Source organism: Mya arenaria, chromosome 9, assembly GCF_026914265.1.
Source record: "Mya arenaria isolate MELC-2E11 chromosome 9, ASM2691426v1".
Lineage (NCBI taxonomy): Eukaryota > Metazoa > Mollusca > Bivalvia > Myida > Myidae > Mya > Mya arenaria.
In genome coordinates this window covers 62,839,408-62,859,966 of record NC_069130.1, presented here as the reverse complement: position 1 = coordinate 62,859,966, position 20,559 = coordinate 62,839,408, and the positions used below count along the sequence as shown (strand labels likewise).

The following is a 20,559-nucleotide window of genomic DNA, read 5'->3' as shown; positions in this document are numbered from 1 at the left end:
CTAGAGAAATAGAAATCAGATAGGACATCTTACTAAGGCTTTAAAGGACAGGATGCTGAAATCATATTTTAAGTTTTAATCGAAGAAATATTTGACCCTCTTATGCTTTTTATTCCATGAAGGTAAAAGGGTGCTCATGCTGGTCTCCCAGAGGACAGATGGGCGTTACCAAAAAAGACCAAAGTTTAGCACCCTTCCATTTAACTCGTTAGCTTAAACCCTACTTGCAGAAATGAATGTTTTCTCTTGCAAATTGACAAATAAAGTCCATGTAATTTGTTGTTTCAAGTTGTCAGTTCTGTGAATAAAGGAAAGACTATGAGGTTTAATAGGCACTTACAGACTGTTCCGAAATCTGGCCTTGACAAGCATAACAGTATCTGCAACAAAGTAAATTTTTTTGTGATAAAAGTTAAGTTTATCTTGACACACTTGAGTTAAGATAATGTTAACCTTTAAATACTTTACACAATCTTTTGGTTTTATATGCTGGCAGTGGTCAAAATAAGCACAAGCACTGCATTGGTCAAATGCTCTTCAGGCTTACTCAAAGCATGGACATCACAGAGTCTGGCTTGTTGGTAGATTTGGATGCTAAGCACTCGAGATAGAATTCGGGCTTGTTCATCTTAAACACAAATTTTGATGATTTTACCAGACAAAAGAAATAAAATATAAAATTCCTGACCATTCAAACAATATATTATTATTGAAATAAAATAGAATTGTGAATAATGAATTTCTCATCAATCTGAACTCCTTTTACCAACAGAACTACTTACCGGTAATTCATCAAAATTAAACAAAAAAAAATGCTTAATAAAGCTTACATATTGAAGCCCGGGTCAAAATCTGTGACCGGGACCTCCTTTGATTGATCAAGTGGGAACAGGTGGTGGTAGGATCTTGCTAGATGAGGGGCCGACACGAGCGTCAAACCTGCGTGTCAGAAAAGATTTCATTAAATTCAAGGATTGTATCTCAAGGTCATGTTTCCCGATATGTAATTCTTAGTAAAAGTATCATTTATATCGAAACAAATGGTATGATTGGTCATATAAACAATTTGTTATGTATTATGTATGAAACAAATAAACAAAGGAAACATATTTTGCTTTGCATTTAATATTGTATGGTTTACAATAACCATTACCATTTTCATAAAAAATATCTTTTTGGTCACTGTAAACAAACATGGTGGCCAATGGAGGCATTGTTTCCTATAAACCATATTAAGGAGGTTTTTTGCCTGCATCCTATCTACGCTAGCATCTTATAATCAGTGATTTACAGTATTTTGATTTTTAAAGAGTTCACAATTTGTGTTTCGAGCAGAAGGTAGTTATTGGATACATACCACAGGCCTTGCACTCGATGGGAAGCTCGCAGTACTTGCTCTTACATTGGGGACAGAAGTAGCCCGTCGTGCTGAACCCCTCCACAGTCTTACTGTCCAGGTGACTGCAATGAGCACAAGAAAAGTGGGAATGAGGCTTACAAGTCTGGGCTAGTTTCATTAAAGGATCTTAAGTCATAAAAACAACATCTGAAAATCTGTAGGGTGTCACAGATTTCAACTACTTAGTTGTTTTCGTTTTCAACTTTGTTTTTCAATTTAATACTGGCATTCATTGTTCTCAAAAAATACCAGCTGCCGTCCAAAATTGTTCATTCAAATGGAAATGAGGCTAGTTCAAATTTGGAAATATAACTGAACTTAAAGTAAAATAAGTAATAGCTGGTAAATTTCTTTACTATTTGAGACTGTTCAAATGAATCTAATTGAGGACCTTGGGCATAAGTATAGTTCTTACAGGCTATATAACCAAAATATGACACCAACAACGACTAGGATCATTGTCGCAACTGCCCTTGGATCAGTTAATATGCTTCATTCAAGTGCATTATCATTCCAACTATGTATTTAACATTATATAGTTATAAAATATATAGTTTTCAAATAACGAAAACCATGTGCCATCAACATCCTTCGCTTGTCTGTATTTGGTGGGCTTTCCAGTCAAAAAGGGGGAATTACTCAACCCCTTATAAAAGCCCAAGTTATTTGCTTTGCTATACACGTGCATATCGTCCACTAAGTTCTGTTTGCATACTTTCAATTAGTTCAAGAAAAATTGCCAATGTTAATATTTTTAGCACAGCCCTGATAACGACAGTACAAAGGCTTCGATAATGCCAGGACTTCTTCCTTCCAAAACAAGAGGGCCAAGATGGCCCTATATCGCTCACCTCAGTAAAACTTTGTGCTATAGACTTGTTGATAATTAAAGGGCAATATCAGGGATTTGGCTTCTCTGATGTATTTTGCCCATTCACGCTCTCACCAAATTTTGTGATGATTGGACAAATGCTTAATAAGTTATTGATAGGACAAGAGCAATTTTAGGTAATTTCTATGATAAGAGCACAATAACTATCGGGTAACTTCAGCAATTTTGCTAATTATCAAACACGTTCATACACATTCAGACCAAATTTGATTATAATTGGACAAAGGGTTAAAAAGTAATTGATCGGACTACAAACTGGATGGTGCCTGTCTGCCCTTCCATACACCATAGGTGGAACTATTATACCTGTATGTCCAGTTTTTTAAACACATGACAAATATGCATTTGTTTAAAAATATACAAAGGGCAATAACTATTACAATATTTTGGTTGGATTTTATATAACTCGTCACAAAAAATCACAATTTACTGTGAATAAGTTCATGAAGTTAGAAGTTGGTACCTTCAATGATTTAAAACAATAAATAACAATAAAAAAACAGATGACCCATATTCGAACTTGACTTCAAAATTATCAACCTTTCTGACAAATTTCCAGGATATTTGGGCTGAAAATGTTACCTCTAGAGTGTTAACAAGGTTTTTCCATATTTGGGCTCTTTAACCTAGTTTTTGAACCCAGATGACCCATATTCGAACTTGAGCTAGAAATCATTGAAACAATCTTTCTGACAAATTTCCAGGATATTTGGGCTGAAAATGTTACCTCTAGAGTGTTAACAAGGTTTTTCCTTATTTGGGCTCTATGACCTAGTTTTTGACCCCAAAGGACCCGTATACAAACTCGTAATTACTGGGACAAACATACCGACCAAGTATGTGACAATTGAGGCAAAAATGTGATCCCTACAGTGTTAACAAACCAAGTGTGGACGGACGACAGACGACGGAGACGAAATCATCCGATCCTAATAGCTCACCCTCAGCCTACGGCTAAGGTGAGCAGGGTTCGAATTCATGGGTGAAAGTTGCAAATATTCAAAATACTGAAAAATTAAGCTGGGGGCCAGGGGGCCGCAGGGCCTCTGGTGGGTCCAGGGCAAAGCCCTGGCCAGGAGTCCAGGGGGCCGGAGGCCCCCGGAAGCTCCAGGAATTTAGCATTTTAAATTTCAAAGCCTTTCCTTTTAAATTTCAAAGCCTTTCCTGTCTTTTAATCAATCAAATCTATGTTGTATATTTATAATATTTCTGGCAGCTTTTGTCAACATACATGTACATAAGGCCCCTGACAGAAATATCCCTCAATACTTCAATTCTTGCTCATTAATCAAGAATTCATTTAACTCTGTAACTCATTCAATAAAAGTTAAAAAATGAAAAACAGAATACAATTAAAGATTTATATTGAATAGTGTTTTGTATTTTTATCAAATTACCAATCGGACCATTTCACACCCTTCGAATCGACTTTTGACAGCCATTGCCACCTCCATTTGTTTTTCGCAGGCTGTTCAAGCTCTTTAGTATTATACCCTGGGGGTACAAACTTCATTGTTCAATTTTGACAGCAGTATTTCGATTTATTTCATTGTTTATTTTTGCCTCCAATTTGCGGTGTGTCGTAAAAGTCCTAAAGGTTACTGACCGTAAATATTCGGCGAAAACCGGCTTTTTCCGCCATCCAAGTTTTTGTTGGCGCGGAAACTGCCGAGGTTATTCAGAGAACATTGGAATGGCTATGCCTTTTTACGAAAAGAAAAGACTATTTTCGGAAACGTTCGGCTGATATCGCCGACAGAATTGACTGTATAAGGGAAACGCTATTTATAGACCGAAAATGGGAAACCAGAAAATTTAACTTTGTTTTATCTTCAATTTTGAGTAGATCGCGATGTTGATGATGGGGTTTGGTGTACCCCCTCGAAAAACTCCCCGGATTTACATGATTTAGAAAAATGACCCCTGAGAAGACCGAAAATACGGAATTCCGTATTGATACGGAAAACTTTCACCCATGCGAATTTAACTTTGAGGAGCACTCGCAAAATTTTGCCAGTGCTTTCTGAGGCAACTCGCAAAATGAAAAATCAACTTGCAATTTTATTATTTGCTTTATTCCCTTATAATATTATCTAATTTAAGTAGAAATTTACACCTAAGACATATTATGAATATTAAAACGTATCAATCTTGAGTAACTCGACTACTAGAACTTGTTGATGGCTTATTCTTTTTGGGGGGTACGGAAAGACTCATCGGATGCTGGCCCCTTTTTGATTACAAAGCTGTCCAATAATTTGACATTGTTCATTTTGTATATTTACCCTCCCCATCCGGTAATATCCATCCAGCAAACACGTTGCAGATTTCATAAAGTAGATATAAGTATTAACAAGAGCCGTCGTAAGACAGCGCGCTCGACTAAGCTGCTTTGACTTAGAATACAATAACGTATAAAAATACCAAGTTTGGTCTCTTTATGTCAAACCAAACTAAAATTATTTGATACATAAGGTGACTTTGATGCTGCCCTCCCACCAGCCCGCCCAAACAAAGACGCAAGTCATTCAAATAACTTGATTTTCCATTATGAAAATGTGGTTAAGAATATACAAATATGTCTTTCAAAGGAAATAAAAATAAAAAAATAAAAAAAGATTCAAGGGCCATAATTTGTATTTAGGCTTGAAACGGAGTTATGTTTCTGATTGTAAGATGGTCGTAAATAATTTTGAATTTCATTAAGTGCATTTAATGAACGGTATAGAAGTTTTTTTTATTAAAATCCCAACTTGCCCTTAACTTTTACTTGCCTAAAACTTAACCCAAGTCAATCAGGGGCCATAACTTGGATTGGATATGGAGTTATGTAACCTCATTGGGTGATGGTCCTGAACAATTGTGTGAAGTATTAGGTCAATTGAATGAAGGGTATAGAAGTTATTAAACAATATCCCAACCTGCCCTAAAACTTTAAGGCCAAATAAAAAAAATGTCTTGTTTCTGGTCACCCGACCGACCCTACTTTTTACCCCCCGACCGTTTTTTTTTTATAGCGTAAAGACCGTTTTTTATAATTAGCGTAAAGTGAGCCGGGATTCCCGGTCCCGGCGCCGAAGAGTAAACCGCGCTATCCGACAGTAATATTATATTCGTGACGTGTTTTTTATACGGCCGTGTCGAAGATGGCTGGCCCTGCGCAGACGACGTCTGTTACGCATTTGATAGCCATAAAAATAGACAAATGTTCGCACTTCGACGGTTGTAGTGTCATTAAAGTTGCCCATTCGCAAACAACAATAAAAAGTCTTTTCATCGATTTACATGGCGAGCGAGAAAATGTCCGACTTGAAGCTAAATGTTCGGTAAGTTGTATGGTTGTTTAGATATCGTAAAAGGGCCATCGTAAAACAAATAATGCCTAGACCGAGAATGACAGTTTTGGCACCGACATTTTCGTAATTCAAAAGACTACAGTACACTCCACGCGGAACTACCACTTTCCTCGGTGACTCGGAGGCGTTTTTAATTTATCGCGGATTTCCGCCGAGTACGCAACCTTTTTCCTCGCTAAATTTCGCCGAGTTGCACCGAGTTAATCGTTTTCTATGGAGGGTTTTATTGCCGGTAGCGCCGGTGATCGTATCGATTTATTGACCTAATCGCGGAACTCCGCGTTTTGTGCATAGCTACTACAGTACATCGCTTCTGTTAAAACAGTATTAAATAATGAGACATTTAATTTTTCAAAGTACAGTAAGTTTCTTTTTAAAAACAATTATTGTAAATTTTCATCAGCATCGTCAAACAACTGTTGTTTTTCACATTATGTAATTAAAAGATATACCATAGCGTGCGTTTGTGTTTGTTATTGTCATATTTCTCTTACTATATTAAGGTGTTGAGAACTTAATTAGATTGGAGTAATGAAGGTGTTGAGAACTTTGTAAGTGTGAATATTTTTCGGTCATTATTTCTTAATTTGCATTTTACCACTTATTAACACTTATTAATGTATCCGTAGTTATCAATGGTTCTAAACTTATTTATTACCCATATAAGTGTAAATCCTTCATCAAGTTAATTAAAATCCCATTAAACACCATTTTATACATGCATTGAAATGAATAACACATTCTATCGGCTTCAGATCAAACAGTCTCACTGTGTGACGTCACATAACTCACAGTTTTACCCACGAGGATCTCATGGAGAGCATGTATCTTGTTATGCAGGATTAATGTTTCTGAGTGGTGTTTTCGAATGTAACTTAAGTTTTGCATATTCAACTTTAATTCATCACATTAATTAGTTACCTATATCATTGAATGTGTTGACCTTTATTGAGGATTCAATAAGTATAACTGTACATAATTGCTTCTTACAGTCTATAAGTGTGGTAAAGTTTTATTATTGGCAGATCGTTTTACAAAAATGTCATGTCTTTGATTTCTTAATCCCTTGATTGCCCTTGTTGTTTATTTAATCCTACAATAAATATTTCACACTTCCTCTTTCTACATGCAATACATCGTTTAGGATGGGTATTTACTAATTAACTTGTCAACAGTGGTGTATACGGTTAGGTAAGGTTGAAACTTGGTAAGTGTGAAAGTTACGATTGATGTCCTTTGGATGTCCGAAAATTAGGTACGCGAAATAAATTATTTTTATAAATAATTACGGGTGTAGCAAAAAATATCAAATAAATTGAACAAAATTAGATACAGTGGGAGATTCTTATCGGTTTTCCTTCGAGTTTCGCGGTGTTTTAACCCCGAGTAACGCGGCGATTGTAATTATACGGTCCACTGATCAGCCTCGGTGGGTGAACGAGTAAAAACGCGGAGGAAAGAGGATTATGATCAATTGGATGTCGTGTCTGCGATGACCAAAATCCGCCAAGGAAAACGGAAAGTGGTAGTTCCGCGTGGAGTGTACTGTATCTATACACATATACAAGGTTTATCTGAATCGGACGAATTAAGGCAAAATAATGCCGACGAAGCGTGAATCATTATGCTGAGTGAATGGATTTAAATACTTCGTCTCTCTCAAATACCGAACGTCATATTAAAACGTTTCATTTTTGGACCTTCGTTTTTAATGTTTTAAAGGATTAAAATTAATATTCTGTATGAAGAACCATTGACATTACACTTAGTTAGATTTTGTCTCTGTGATGTTTAAATACCCAGTATTACGGTTTCTTCCATCCATGTTTATATTTGTTTTCTGACAAAGAATGACAATTGTTTCTTGAGATTATTTCAAATTCTAGTCTTGGACTTGTTGCTTCTTGTCATATAATAGTGCTGTTGTTGTTCTGTTAAACTAATAAATACATAAATATGGTTATAAACTTGTGTCCAGTTTCCTTTAAGCCATATTTGATGGTGTTGTATTGGCAGACAATATTTCATCATTTTTCAAACGCTATACTATTTCATTCCAAAGGTTTGAATTAAAAAAAAAAAAAAAAAAAAAAAAAAAAACCTACCTACCGACCCTGTTTTTTTTGAGGCATGTGACCAGAAACAAGACATTTTTTTTTTTGGCCTAACATAACTTCCATAGTCAATCAGGGGCCATAATTTGTATAAAAGATAATATAGAGTTATCTAACCTCATTATGTGATGGCTCTGAACATCTGTGTGAAGCATTAAGTCAATTGAATGAAAGGTATTGGAGTTTTAAGTGAAAATCCCAACTTGCCCTAAAACTTTAACCGGACGCCGACGCTGGGGCGAGTAGTATAGCCCACCTATTCTTCGAATAGTCGAGCTAAAAACAATAACATTATAAATTTAAAATAAATAAAAGCAATAGTAGCGAGGATGCTCTGGACCATGAAATATATCGATCGACGAAGTCTATTCACTTTGACAGTTGGGCGGAAATATGTTCAAAGGTTGATAGGGTTTACATATAGTGTGTGAATGCGCTAAATTTAGCCAATGATTGAGCTAGGTAATTAAGTCATTTGTATTCACTTTGTATTATGCACGCCTCAGAGCATCCTGGAAAGATTCGAGATAAAACTTGGCCTTTTCCGTATTTGTTCTATTTTTGAAAACTTACTAGAGCGTGACTCCGTACTGTCTTTTTTATACTGGTAGTGTAAATATGCCACTTATAGGCTGTTTACACTCTACTACGCAGCTGAGTTAAGGTCATGATTATTCTACTTTCCTTTTTAACATTTTGTGGTCTAGAAAAAGCCACTCGCAGAATTTTGCGAGCTTGAATAAAAGTCACTCGCAATTTGCAAAGGTCGCTCGCATTTTGCGAGTATGTGAGTCTAAATTCGAACCCTGGTGAGCTAAAAAAAGACAAGGTATTCACAAGAATACTATGACAATTACAAACATTTACAAACAACCTGGTAGCTGCTGGTAAGCCTGTCAAATCTGATCCATGTTGATGATCATTAAACAATGACCCAGTACTTTACAAAAGTCTATGTACAGTACGTACCACATATAAAAAGCAGGCTTGTCTTTGTCTTGTAATGATGTTTCAGGAAAACCCATCCAATCTGATCCCATATGTATGACTAAATTACATACACAAATACATGTACATACCACATACACATGGCAGGCTTGTCCTTATCACTACCTAGCTGCTGATGGGGGAAGCCCATTCGGATCAGGGAAGACTCGGTGTTCATCTGAAAAAAAAAGAAGACATTAGTGGTAACAAATATTATCAAGGGGCATAAAAGAGATTGTTCATCTTAAGAAAATCACTGTATAAAAGAATTAAATCATGCTACACTTTATAGAAAATGAACACAGAATTAATACGAATATTTTTTGTAATAGGTGTACTTTATTGTATCAAACTATTTAATTTGCAAACCTCGCAAAACATTTTAAACCTTTACCAGCAAAAACGCATTTCAAACCTTTATTGTTCTTCATAGAGAGTAAATTTTACAATTACTTAACAATCACCATTCAAATTTAACCAGCCTTGGCAGTGGTAAAAAAATTGCAAAAGCCTGCAAGCCCTGCACTGGTAAAATTCTTTTCGGGCTTGCTAAAATTCTGGATTTTATCAGGGCATTTTTAGTTTGATAACAAGCAATAATACAACAATTTGGGCTTGTTTTTGAATACAAAAGTCTAATTTCGATAACTGCCTTGGTAAGCAGATCTGGCAGGTTTTAGAAAGTGTGTTCTATGAACAGTAGTTTCAGAAACATGCCCATTTCAAATCAAACTTATTCACAGGGTAGCTATGGTAATGAAGTAACAAGACTTACCATGGCAGGGGGTGGACTGGTGTGCTGATTTAAAAGATCTTTAAAGTGGCTCTCATCCAATATCACAGTGTAACGACCTACATATAAACAAATTACATGTTAAAGGTTGACTTGGCATTGTTAAAGGTAAAAGGAAAAATTATTTTGCATCACATTTGGCAGATTTCACAAAAAAGGCAATTATTTGGCCCATTTGCTTTCATTTATTGTTATTGCATGTCAACGTCATATATACAGCAATTGCCTTTCCCAACCCAATAAGAACACCTAATAGAAGTGATTTGTATTAAAATAATGAAAATATTGTGTTAAATAAGGTAAAAAAATGTAAAAATATGCCGATATTTAGGACAAAAAAGACAGAAAATCTTCCCGGTACCAATATACCACTTTTTTGAGGATGCTTTTCAGTAACATCTGGTAAGTATTTTATTCTTGTCTGTTGAATAATGTTTGCAAGAAATGTTAATTAAAACAATAATATATCTAAAATAATTGCATTTCGTTCGTAATATACTTAAATTTTCGGTAATTGCGCATGGTGATAACGTTACTGTAATCTGTCCTCGAATTGTTGTGTAACATTAGCAGACATGATCCACTGCTAACTGTTTTAAGCCTAAACACACCTTTATTAAATCACTGAAAACAAAGACTACGTGTCGGATAAAAACAGTATTGCATGTAACAAGAAATTGGTCATTCCCGATCATAAAGTTTTTTAGGTCTAAAAATGTGTTAATGTTACTCAAAATCGATTCTGTCCCATTTTAGCATGACGATAGCACCTTTTCTATTCGTGAATAATTTACACCGACTGAGGGTTAACATCCGGGTAGCGATTACTTTTATATTGGACTGGTTCACAGTTGACATTGAAATGATAAAAATAGTGGTGAATACCGTTGATAAAAACTTAATCCAAGTTTGGCTCATTCTGTCCTTCGATGTAACGTTAACATTATGTCACGCTAGCATTAAGACAAGCGCTTAATAAAGCAAGAAAATCGTTGAAATTTGATGACTTTCCCAGAGTCAATTATTCGAACATAACAATGTCGTCTGTAAACTATCGTTTGTAAGTATTCATTCATTAGGTACGTAGTTTATATTGAATTCATACCGCTTTTGTGTTTGATATCGTTATTTATTGGACAGAATTAAGAATTTTTGTGATTATCAATTGACCGTGTTTATCAATCGTTTATATAGTTTGTTTTATACTGTATCAAGCTCAAACAGTCTGTGGTAGGTCTGTATTTTAATTTGTTGTGAAACATTCTGTCCAACTGCTAATGTGACATACTGCTAATGTTACTCATTCTGTTTTGTGGTAACACTAGCACATACTGCAATTAGCAATGTATAATATATATGTTTAATATCAAAGGTAATGATAATTGCACAGGGTTGCCAGCACTTTGGTGAAATAAAATTCCCTGACTTTTCCCTGACTTTTCACTGACCAATTCATGTTTTTCACTGACCAAAATCGTCAAACACATAAACGGCCTCCTGACCTCCCCTATAGCCGTCCAATCCTCCCATTATATTTTTGCATGTAAACTTGTATTTATTTTCCAAAATATAAAACATTTACATTGTACATCAAATTAATGATTCAAACATAGTGTTCTACTATTCTTAACTATTTCTATTCAAACACAGTGTGACTGTTGGTCAGTGAAACATGTGAAACATTAGCATGAAAACAAGAACATAGGGCTCATTTTGGTATATCATGAAATAATCACTATAAAATTAAAGACTTTGAATGAGTATGGTAAGTAAGTGTGAAAAAAAGTTAGTGTGAAAAACATAGCATTGCATAATTTAACCAGTTTCCATCATGTTTGCAAGACAAATCCTCTTGTACAATTTCTTAGTGTCAAAGCAAAAAGCAAAGCAGGTTATATGCCAATATGGTAGTTTGGTATACATGTATACTGACTAGATTTTGTTAGTATTTAGTTAGTAAGCCAGTTATTATTGAAAGATGTCTGTTTTGAACTCATATTTGTTAATTTGTCATGCTAACAAGGAAGAGCCTGAAACAGAGTAATTTAATTATATTATCTGCCATCAAATCCCTTTATTAGATGATATAAAGAAACCGCAACACCTGAAACAAGGATAATAATCTATAGATTAGAATATAATGTCAGGTAAATTCTCTTTTCTGGTGTTATATTCCTACAATACAACAGAAATTACGTATTAGTCAGCTCTGGATGCAAGGGTTGCAAAGCCTTTCAGTCTTTAGGCTGAATGATGTTCTAAGGTAAATAGTGGGTATTATAATCACTAAGTTAACATATAATGCTTCTTAATATCACAGTTTACTGTTATTTGAATTTAATGCTTAACTGTGAGAGTGATAAAGTCAAATATTAAATGCCTAAAGACTGCCATAGCCAAGAAAGACCTTCAATGCGTATATTTTTCGACCTTTGAAATAATTTTTCCCTGACTTTTCCCTGACTTTTCAGGATTTTCATTTTTCACTGACCAAATTTCAAAATTCCCTGACAATTCCCTGACCTTGAAAAAATACCCAATTTCCCTGACTTTTCAAGTCCGCTGGCAACCCTGTTGCACCATACTAGAGACATTTATATTACCACAACAAAACATTTATGTTTATAGCTTATCTGATCTGATATAAAAAGAAAACCTATGTTTGCAGAAAGCATTTTCTGTCTTGTTGTCCAATTAGGGTTTGTTTCAATAAATTTATTTGAGAAAAACGAAACAATCTTTATTTTTTGTCTGTACAATCTGTTTTATAGATAAATGAACCATTTAGTGCAAGACAAAATACTTCTTTGGATCAAAATATTAAAAAAAAACAAGTTTTTACCGGCAATATTGTAACACTAGCACAAATGGTATGGTGATACAAAATTCTTTTTTTTATAAAAATGCATGAATAAATCATTGCAAATGTTCTAAAATATGATAGATAAGAAATTGCTGTAAAAGATTATGTTGAAATCACAAATCTGCAATAAATTTTAAAAATCAATATTCGCCGGGAACTTTTTGGTCACCAAAACGTGAAATCTGCCATTTATAAACTAGTAAAATGAGCTCTGAAGAGCTTTTAAAGCGCCATCCACATTTACAGTTTTAAAATCTGCTATGTGTTAGTGAGTATGAACCATTTGCCATTCCTGGTTGATAATCTGTACTTATCAACAACAAGGCTTCAGGTGGGGATCACACCCTGGGGGCGTATTCACTTATGCTTGAGTTTAAGTTTGAGATTAAAGACTCTTAAATGTCATAAATTATCTTAAATGCAGCTATTTTTTACAGAAAATATGCAGATAATTGTTAAACATTGTAAACAGCATATATTGACGGTTTTACCATTTTACTCTTCTAATGAAAATTGTACAATAAAACAAGGATTTTCTGTTTTGATTCAGAGACTGAAACATTAACCACTGGAACACTGACCACGTCAATTATGATCTCAATAAACATTGTCCAGAACCTACAGGTAGGGACTGCGTGTAACTCACCATTTGTGTCTGAACACAACTTCCTGCAGACCCGGACTTCGGCAGATAATCCAATCATAGAACAACGGATATTGCTTTCTCCCACCAACTATAATCACAGATTGAGTGAATGCATTTTTATTTATATTTGAATGGTAAGTCTCTACATAATATTGAATTTCTGTATGGTCATCAACACTGCCATCTAAGACTTGTCAATACAGCTTTTTAATGCACCTACAACCACATTCATCGGTCATCATTGAATAATCATCTTAGATTCAACTTAAAAGCCAAGAGATTGACCAGAGTACAAGAATTATACATCATTTTTTTTTACTTCATTTTGTAACTTTTGACAGAAATTCAAATGATACAAAAGCCCAAAATTGACAGTGAAAAGTTTGATGACCTGACCTTGATGGTTTCCAGTATGTCTCCTGGATCACACGTGGTCAGGCTACCAAATATACACACAACCTCTCGGCTAGCATGGCCAGGCATATGTCTTAAAACAAAGAAAGTACATGAACAATTTAGACAATTCAAAAAGAAAAAAATTGTTCCTAATTTTTGTCATTGTTTCACAAAATGAATGATTTCCTGCCTCATTAGAAAGGAGTTTATCACAGAAAAGCTTACAAAAAAACACCTTCAAAATAATTTACATGTAAGACAGAATTACAGACAATAAAGTTATCAGATAGGCAAGAATGTATCAAGGTAAACTGTAACAATTCTGTTTAATAACATTTAATCAAACAGCCAATACATTTGAGGGGAAAATATGCCTACCTTAGAGTCTGCATGGCGAGTTCAAGGGAATTCTGGAGTGAAGGTTCTCCCTGACAAGCCCGCTCTTTTAACTTCTGTACAGCATTGATGTGGCGCCGGGGGTTACCTGAGAACATTTCATTCACTTTTACCAAATATCTTAGTCCTGTATCATGTAGCAGTGTACGAAATTCGGCTTTGAATCCACTAGCCCATTCAGGCTACCAGATAGGAAATTTTACTAGCCCGAAACCAATTTCACTAGCCCAAACTTAAACACTTAAAAGTATCATTCGTTCGGAATATTTTTTGGAAGTTTAAATACGATTCCGCAACGATTCTGAATATCTAATCAAGCATGCTGATACAGTTTCAATAAATGCTCCACAATCTGAACATTGCGTCAATAATAAATTATAGTCATACATATATTAGTGTAGTCATCAAAAGTTCAGTAACTAATAAAGTTTTCAAAAAGGTAATACGAGAAAAATATTTCCTGAACATATCTTTTATTTAATGGAAAGAGTTATGCATGTACTATAAGTTCTGTTATCCAATGCATCCTTGTCAAATCCGATATGCACCAGCGATTGTGCAATGACATTTTTCTCTTTTCAACTTTCAGTTTCACTTTCAAGTTTCAGAAGTAACAACAAAAATATATCGATGTTTATATTGCCAATATTCCTATAATTGTTCTTTAAAAATGAATGGCAAAGCTATTCAAAGGTATAAAATAGAACTTTACTGTACTGTACACAGACAACGAGTTAACTGTATATCCGACAGTTCTCCTTTCACTTTGATTAAATTTGTCAGGAAGTAAGCGAGCACCTGTTTCCTCCGCATTTAAGACAACTTTTGTAGAATGATTATGTTCTGTTCGCATTAAAAACTTAAATATCTTTCTTTTTATATTAGCTAATAAATAAAATATATTTAACACATTCCCTGATGGAAATATGTCGAAAAACGACTGCGACCAGCGCAGGTCCAGACCAGCAGGGTTCCCCCTTGGTTCTAAAAAGTTGTCGCCACTTTTTCGCGGGGGGTTAAGGGGGCCGCGATAGGCCCCCTTACGGGTCCAGGGCAGCGCCCTTGTGGGGGCCAAGGGGGCGAAGCCCCCTGAAGCTCATGGGGTTTAAGCATTTTAAGAGCCTTAAATTGCATTTAATTAGCACATTGTCGTGCAAATCATAACATTTTGTTGTACATGAAGCACAAGATATAAAAAGCAAATTGTTATTCTGTTGACAAAATTCATTGTATATGGACTAGTATATAAATAAAAAAATATTGCAAACTAGAAAAGTGTCCATAGGACACGGATGCCCCCACTTCGATTTTTTGTCACAGAAAATAAGCCATAATGATTATTCAGGATAATCTGAGGGCCCTAACTCCTAAATGATTAAAGCGATTTCCATGGCTATCGAACTTGATCAAGATATTATGGTCACAAACATGTGTTAAAAGTTTGGTGAGGATTGGACAAACAGTTTTCAAGAATTAGATCGGAAACAATCTTCGGGACGTATTTTTCAAGTCTTTTTTTGCAAATAAAGGGCCGTAACTCCTAAATGACAAAAGCGATTTCCATGGCTATCGAACTTGATCAAGATATTATGGTCACAATCATGTATGTAAAGTTTGGTGAGGATTGGACACATACTTTTCAAGAATTAGATTGGAAACATATATTTTTGAAGTATTTTTGGCAAAAAAGGGCCGTAACTCCTAAATGACTAAAGCGATTTCCATGACTATCGAACTTGATCAAGATATTATGGTCACAAACATGTGTTTAAAGTTTGGTGAGGATTGGACAAACGGTTTTCAAGAATTAGATCGGAAACAATCTTCGGGAATTTTTGGCAAAAAAGGGCCGTAACTCCTAAATGACTAAAGCGATTTCCATGACTATCGAACTTGATCAAGATATTATGGTCACAAACATGTGTTTAAAGTTTGGTGAGGATTGGACAAACGGTTTTCAAGAATTAGATCGGAAACAATCTTCGGGACGTACGTACGTACGTACGTACGGACAAGGGCAACCCTATATGCCGCCACTTTGTGGGGGCATAAAAATGTGACATAAACATCAATATGTTGATTTCAGTCTAATGCCTGCATACAATAAAAGAATACATTTGTGAAATTATGAGATAAATTTAGAATAAATGGAAACTCAAAGAAATATACATTGTCAAACTAGGGCCATAACTTTCCTAATAGAAATTTGTCTACCTACTCTTTACTCCAGCCAACATATTAGAAGCCTTATCAAATGGGGTTTAATCCTATTTATTTGATTTCTGTTAATCTTTTTGACACTCTTTGAACTCTTAGAATGCTGCATTTATAGCAATTACAAATTGCGACAAAACCGAAAGCAAGTCTATTTTTAGCGCGTAAACGTCATTACGAAATTTGCATATCAAGTGACTTTCCGACAACATAAAATTCTACGATTTGCATATTTAAAACTAACACGATAATTACGCAACAACAAGGCTGTTGAGCTAAATATTAAAATTGTTTGCTAATAAGAGACATAACAGTTAAAGGATGTCATTGTTTATCCGTGAAAGCAATAAAATTCTGCAATAATTAGCGAGGTGTTGACTGGGCCGTGACTGCTTGCTTTAATTATCGGATTAATTTTTGTTGTCGCACCAGCAGATGCGCTTGATTTATGACAGTGACAGAATCGATTATCATGCAGGCCGCATGGTCACCACTTACGTCATTTTAAGAAAATATTTTAGAAAAAAATCGTTGTCGCCATAAATTCGCCAAATTTGAAAAGTTGTCGCCACTTTTGCGATTTTGTCGCAAATGGCGACAGTGGCGATCGCCAGCGGGAACCCTGACCAGCCGGCACATCCGTGCAGTCTGGTCAGGAACTCCCCTGTTCGCTTTATGTCAGGAAATCATTCTAGAATCTAATAGTGTACAGTGGAGATCCTGATCAGACGGCATGGATGTGCCCGCTGGTCTGAATCTACACTGGTCGCAGAGGCCAATAAATGCGTATCTATGAAGGAATGGGTTAAATGAAATAAATAAAATAGCAATGTTGAAATCGGTAGCCCCAGCTGAAATTTGGTAGCCTCGGGCTATCGGGCTACCGTGAATTTCGAACACTGATGTCGGTATGTTTAAGGCCACACAAATTTGATACCTCTTTCATCAGATTTTGGTTAAAAATAACTAGGGCGAACAAGGTAACAGGTTTTAACACATTTACCTTAAGAACAGGAGGAAGCGACACAAAACTATTAAACTGTTCAACAATGTTTACAATGCACTTAAACTTTTTAGAAAAACTTTATGACGTATAGCTGAAGAAAATTGTCTGAGTAATGACTCGCTCATCTAGCAGGACAAGGTATGTGTGATATAGACTGACCTCCTAACTCGGTGATTTTCTCCGCCCTCTTGTTCTTGGTTACAATTATCCCCAGTTGACTGATAGGGTTCTGGTCGAAATACTCCTCTATAAAATGCTCCAATAACTGAAGACAAGAAGGGATGAAATGCATCAAAACCTACAAAAATGAATGCCACAAATCGCTTTCATACAAAAATATAATCTTTGTTCCTCTTTTTACTATATAAGAGAGTTGACAATGTCCTATACAAAACATTTCTGCTCTGAAATTCAACCACAGTAGCTTGAACCAGTAATGGCTTGTGGAATATTTCTCATGCCAAGCACTAGTTAAACATTCAGGCTTGTTCATTGAAACCTCTCATTTGATGAGTGTTCAACAGGTCTTAACCGATTGTCAGTTTGAATGAGCGACTCATTGCTAATATTGCTGGTTTGTTTTGCTATAGAGTCAGAGTCTTAAGCCCAGTCCATATAATTCTGTTATTCCTAGACTACACTGGGTTTGTTTTGCTATAGAGTCAGAGTCTTAAGCCCAGTCCATATAATTCTGTTATTCCTAGACTACACTAACTACCTTTAAGGAGCAGACTAGTCTTGATGGCTTAAGGTCTTGATCATCCATAGCTGAAGACATGTCGATGATAATAAACATGTGACGCATCTGAAAAATAAAAGCAGAAGATAAATCACACAATTTTTTATAAAACAAAGGGTCAGCAAGAGTCAAACAAAAGTACTGCGGAGCCAATGCCAATATTTTTATCTTGTTTTAGGTTGTACAAGCAGGGATGTCAATGCTTGGTAACAAAATCCACTCAAAATGGAGACACTCAAATTAACCTTACACATCCTTTTATCAATTTTGAACATTTCGGACTAGCTACAACACAAAATGATTTTATTTTTCAGAAAAACAGCTGATTTCAACTGATCCAAGGTTTCATTTCAGGCCATGGTTAATTTAACCAACACTGACACAAAGTCTATTCCATTATCTCGACTTCATTATTCCAAATTCCAAAAACAAAAAAAGCATATAAAAAGTATTACTTTATTTCCCTTTTCGTCTAAAACATTCAAGCAAGTCAAGGAGATCATGATGTGTTTTAACACATAATACAAACCATTCCCAGTCGGACATTGGTGATCTTCTCCAACTGTTTTCTCCGCTTCGCCTTGTGAACGAGCTCATCAATGCTAGCCTGAAGGGAGCCCTCTGCATCTTCTTGCAGCACTTCCCTGACAAAAAAACAACTTATAATTAGACACAAAAATAACAAGTTAATGAAATACAGAAGCTTGAACAACTGCCTGTTCTGAGAATGCAGTAGGCCATGATCATTAACCTGCTGGTCTTCGAGCAACGATAGAACAATGTCCAGGAAAGTTTGCAGCAAACCAGTCACATCTCTGTTATCTAACAATGCCTAAATAATATTTACTTGTATGTTCTTAAGTTCAAAGTCAAACACAGCTTCACCCAATCGCAATGCTACTAAAAATGACAAGATATGTTCACAAGTTGTCCGTACACAAAAAAGGCAACATTTGAGAACCTGTGTTATATAATATTACCGCATCAATGTGGTTCCCGCCAAGACTTAACAAAGGACAGTATTCGCGTCACGTGCTATATTTATATGTTGATGGTTTATACACTCTTTGTCTTCATCCTTATGAGCACATTGAACACTTATAATTGGAATTTGATATTTTGTTAAATAAAGATAAATAAGATTTAGAACAATTTGAACAATTGTGTTGAATGGATACTAACTATTAATTTATTGGGCTAGGTGTTCGAATGTATTTGCACCCAAATACTTGAATATGAGTGCTCAGTATGACGTTATATCTTCCATAAAACTGTGAAAAATCGCGTGAAATTCGAATAGATCGGCAGTTAAATCAGTTAAAAGCAACAGAAGATATATGTTCCAAAACAGTTTATTTACCAAAATAAATCGAGCACATATAAGAACATGTCAGTGTTTACATGAACCCAAAACAGTTTATTTACCAAAATAAATCGAGCACATATAAGAACATATCAGTGTTTACATATAAACAATAAACGATGTGTGTTTGTTGCAATTCTTGCAAACTGATTTTTCAAACTGGCAATTTCTGTTGCCTTAATTAGTTATAATTGTACCCGTAATTATCGGCGGTATATTACAAAAGAAACAAACATTACACTGACAACCTTTAATTGGCAATCATAAAAGTGTGAAAACCCATTGTAACGGCGCACTTTCAATTAAATCAGATGAAACGGAAAACAAACAAATATGACTATTCAAATTTTATTTCAGAAAGCAATCGATCACATATGAAAACATTAATATTCACATTTACAATTATAAGATAAACACATATTACGTTCATTATTATTCATTATTATTCGAATTATCATTATACTTTATTAAACATACATTGATGTTTAACATTGGAATTTCATGGGATTTTTCAGTTACATTAAAGATAATTGTCATACTGAGCACTAATATTCAAGTATTTATTAACAAATTTCAGACCAATGAGTGAATAATTAAAAAAAATGTTTAAAAACAATATAAATCATGGTCCGTAAATTTCTAAATCTGGTCCGTAATGTCCCTAAATCTGGTCCGTAATGTCCCTAAATCTGGTCCGTAGTGTCTGGTCCGTAATGTCCATGGTCCGTAGTGTCCGTGACCCCTGGCAGTGCTGGGCCACCTGTAAAAACACGGACCATTTCCGCAGCTATCCCCCGGACCTGGGGGTGGGGCGATGTTACAATTGACTGGTGCATAACTGTGATAAATAACGGGTAACCCCCTCCCCATCCCCTTCGAGGACTATAGAAATTATCTCTCCTGATCTAGAGTCTATTTTAACTGCATAAAAAGCTCTTTCACGATAATGAGTTTTTACAACATACCAGGTCTTTTCATATTCAGTCTCCCAGCGATATCCTTGGTCATCTTCTTCCGTCATTTTTGCAAAGTGTTGTTCATTGAAGCCACAGCATGCAAATTTTGCGCTAACTACGATTGAACGGTTTTCTAATGAACTTGTTAGACAAATCGTCCATATCGAATTCCGTCCATATCAATCAGTGACTGAGTGACTGGGTGATCTCCCAGCTAGACCAAGACGTATATTTTTGACATCGTACTTTTTGCCTTAATACAAATAGAGGAAATGTGCACCCTAACCTTAGTCATATGATATACGTTTCCTAATAGAATGAAGGTTACATGACCGACAGCCACCGCAAAAAGTCTAAAGTATTTATTAAACAAACAAATATTCCTATACATACAAACAATATACAGTATAGAAAGAACCCGAATGTATTGGAAATACCA

The 20,559-nt window shown here is 35.3% G+C and overlaps 1 protein-coding gene across 2 annotated transcripts in view; it reads right to left on the bottom strand.

Moving 5' to 3' along the window:
* The window catches only part of LOC128246917 (general transcription factor IIH subunit 2-like), a 30,158-nt gene extending 9,909 nt beyond the window's left edge, over positions 1-20,249 (bottom strand). Inside the window, exons 1-12 of one of the 2 annotated variants that reach the window (XM_052965451.1) lie at positions 20,130-20,249; positions 18,331-18,445; positions 17,781-17,867; positions 17,222-17,327; positions 13,825-13,930; positions 13,447-13,537; positions 13,051-13,138; positions 9,524-9,600; positions 8,841-8,926; positions 1,358-1,461; positions 831-939; positions 341-380 (exon numbers count right to left, since the gene is read on the bottom strand). In XM_052965451.1, the coding sequence (XP_052821411.1) occupies positions 341-380; positions 831-939; positions 1,358-1,461; positions 8,841-8,926; positions 9,524-9,600; positions 13,051-13,138; positions 13,447-13,537; positions 13,825-13,930; positions 17,222-17,327; positions 17,781-17,867; positions 18,331-18,445; positions 20,130-20,185 (1,065 nt within the window). In that variant the 5' untranslated portion in view covers positions 20,186-20,249. The remainder of the gene's footprint in view (positions 1-340; positions 381-830; positions 940-1,357; positions 1,462-8,840; positions 8,927-9,523; positions 9,601-13,050; positions 13,139-13,446; positions 13,538-13,824; positions 13,931-17,221; positions 17,328-17,780; positions 17,868-18,330; positions 18,446-20,129) is intronic. The other variant, XM_052965452.1, reaches the window with a different exon arrangement.
* Between the last annotated feature and the right edge of the window lie 310 nt (positions 20,250-20,559).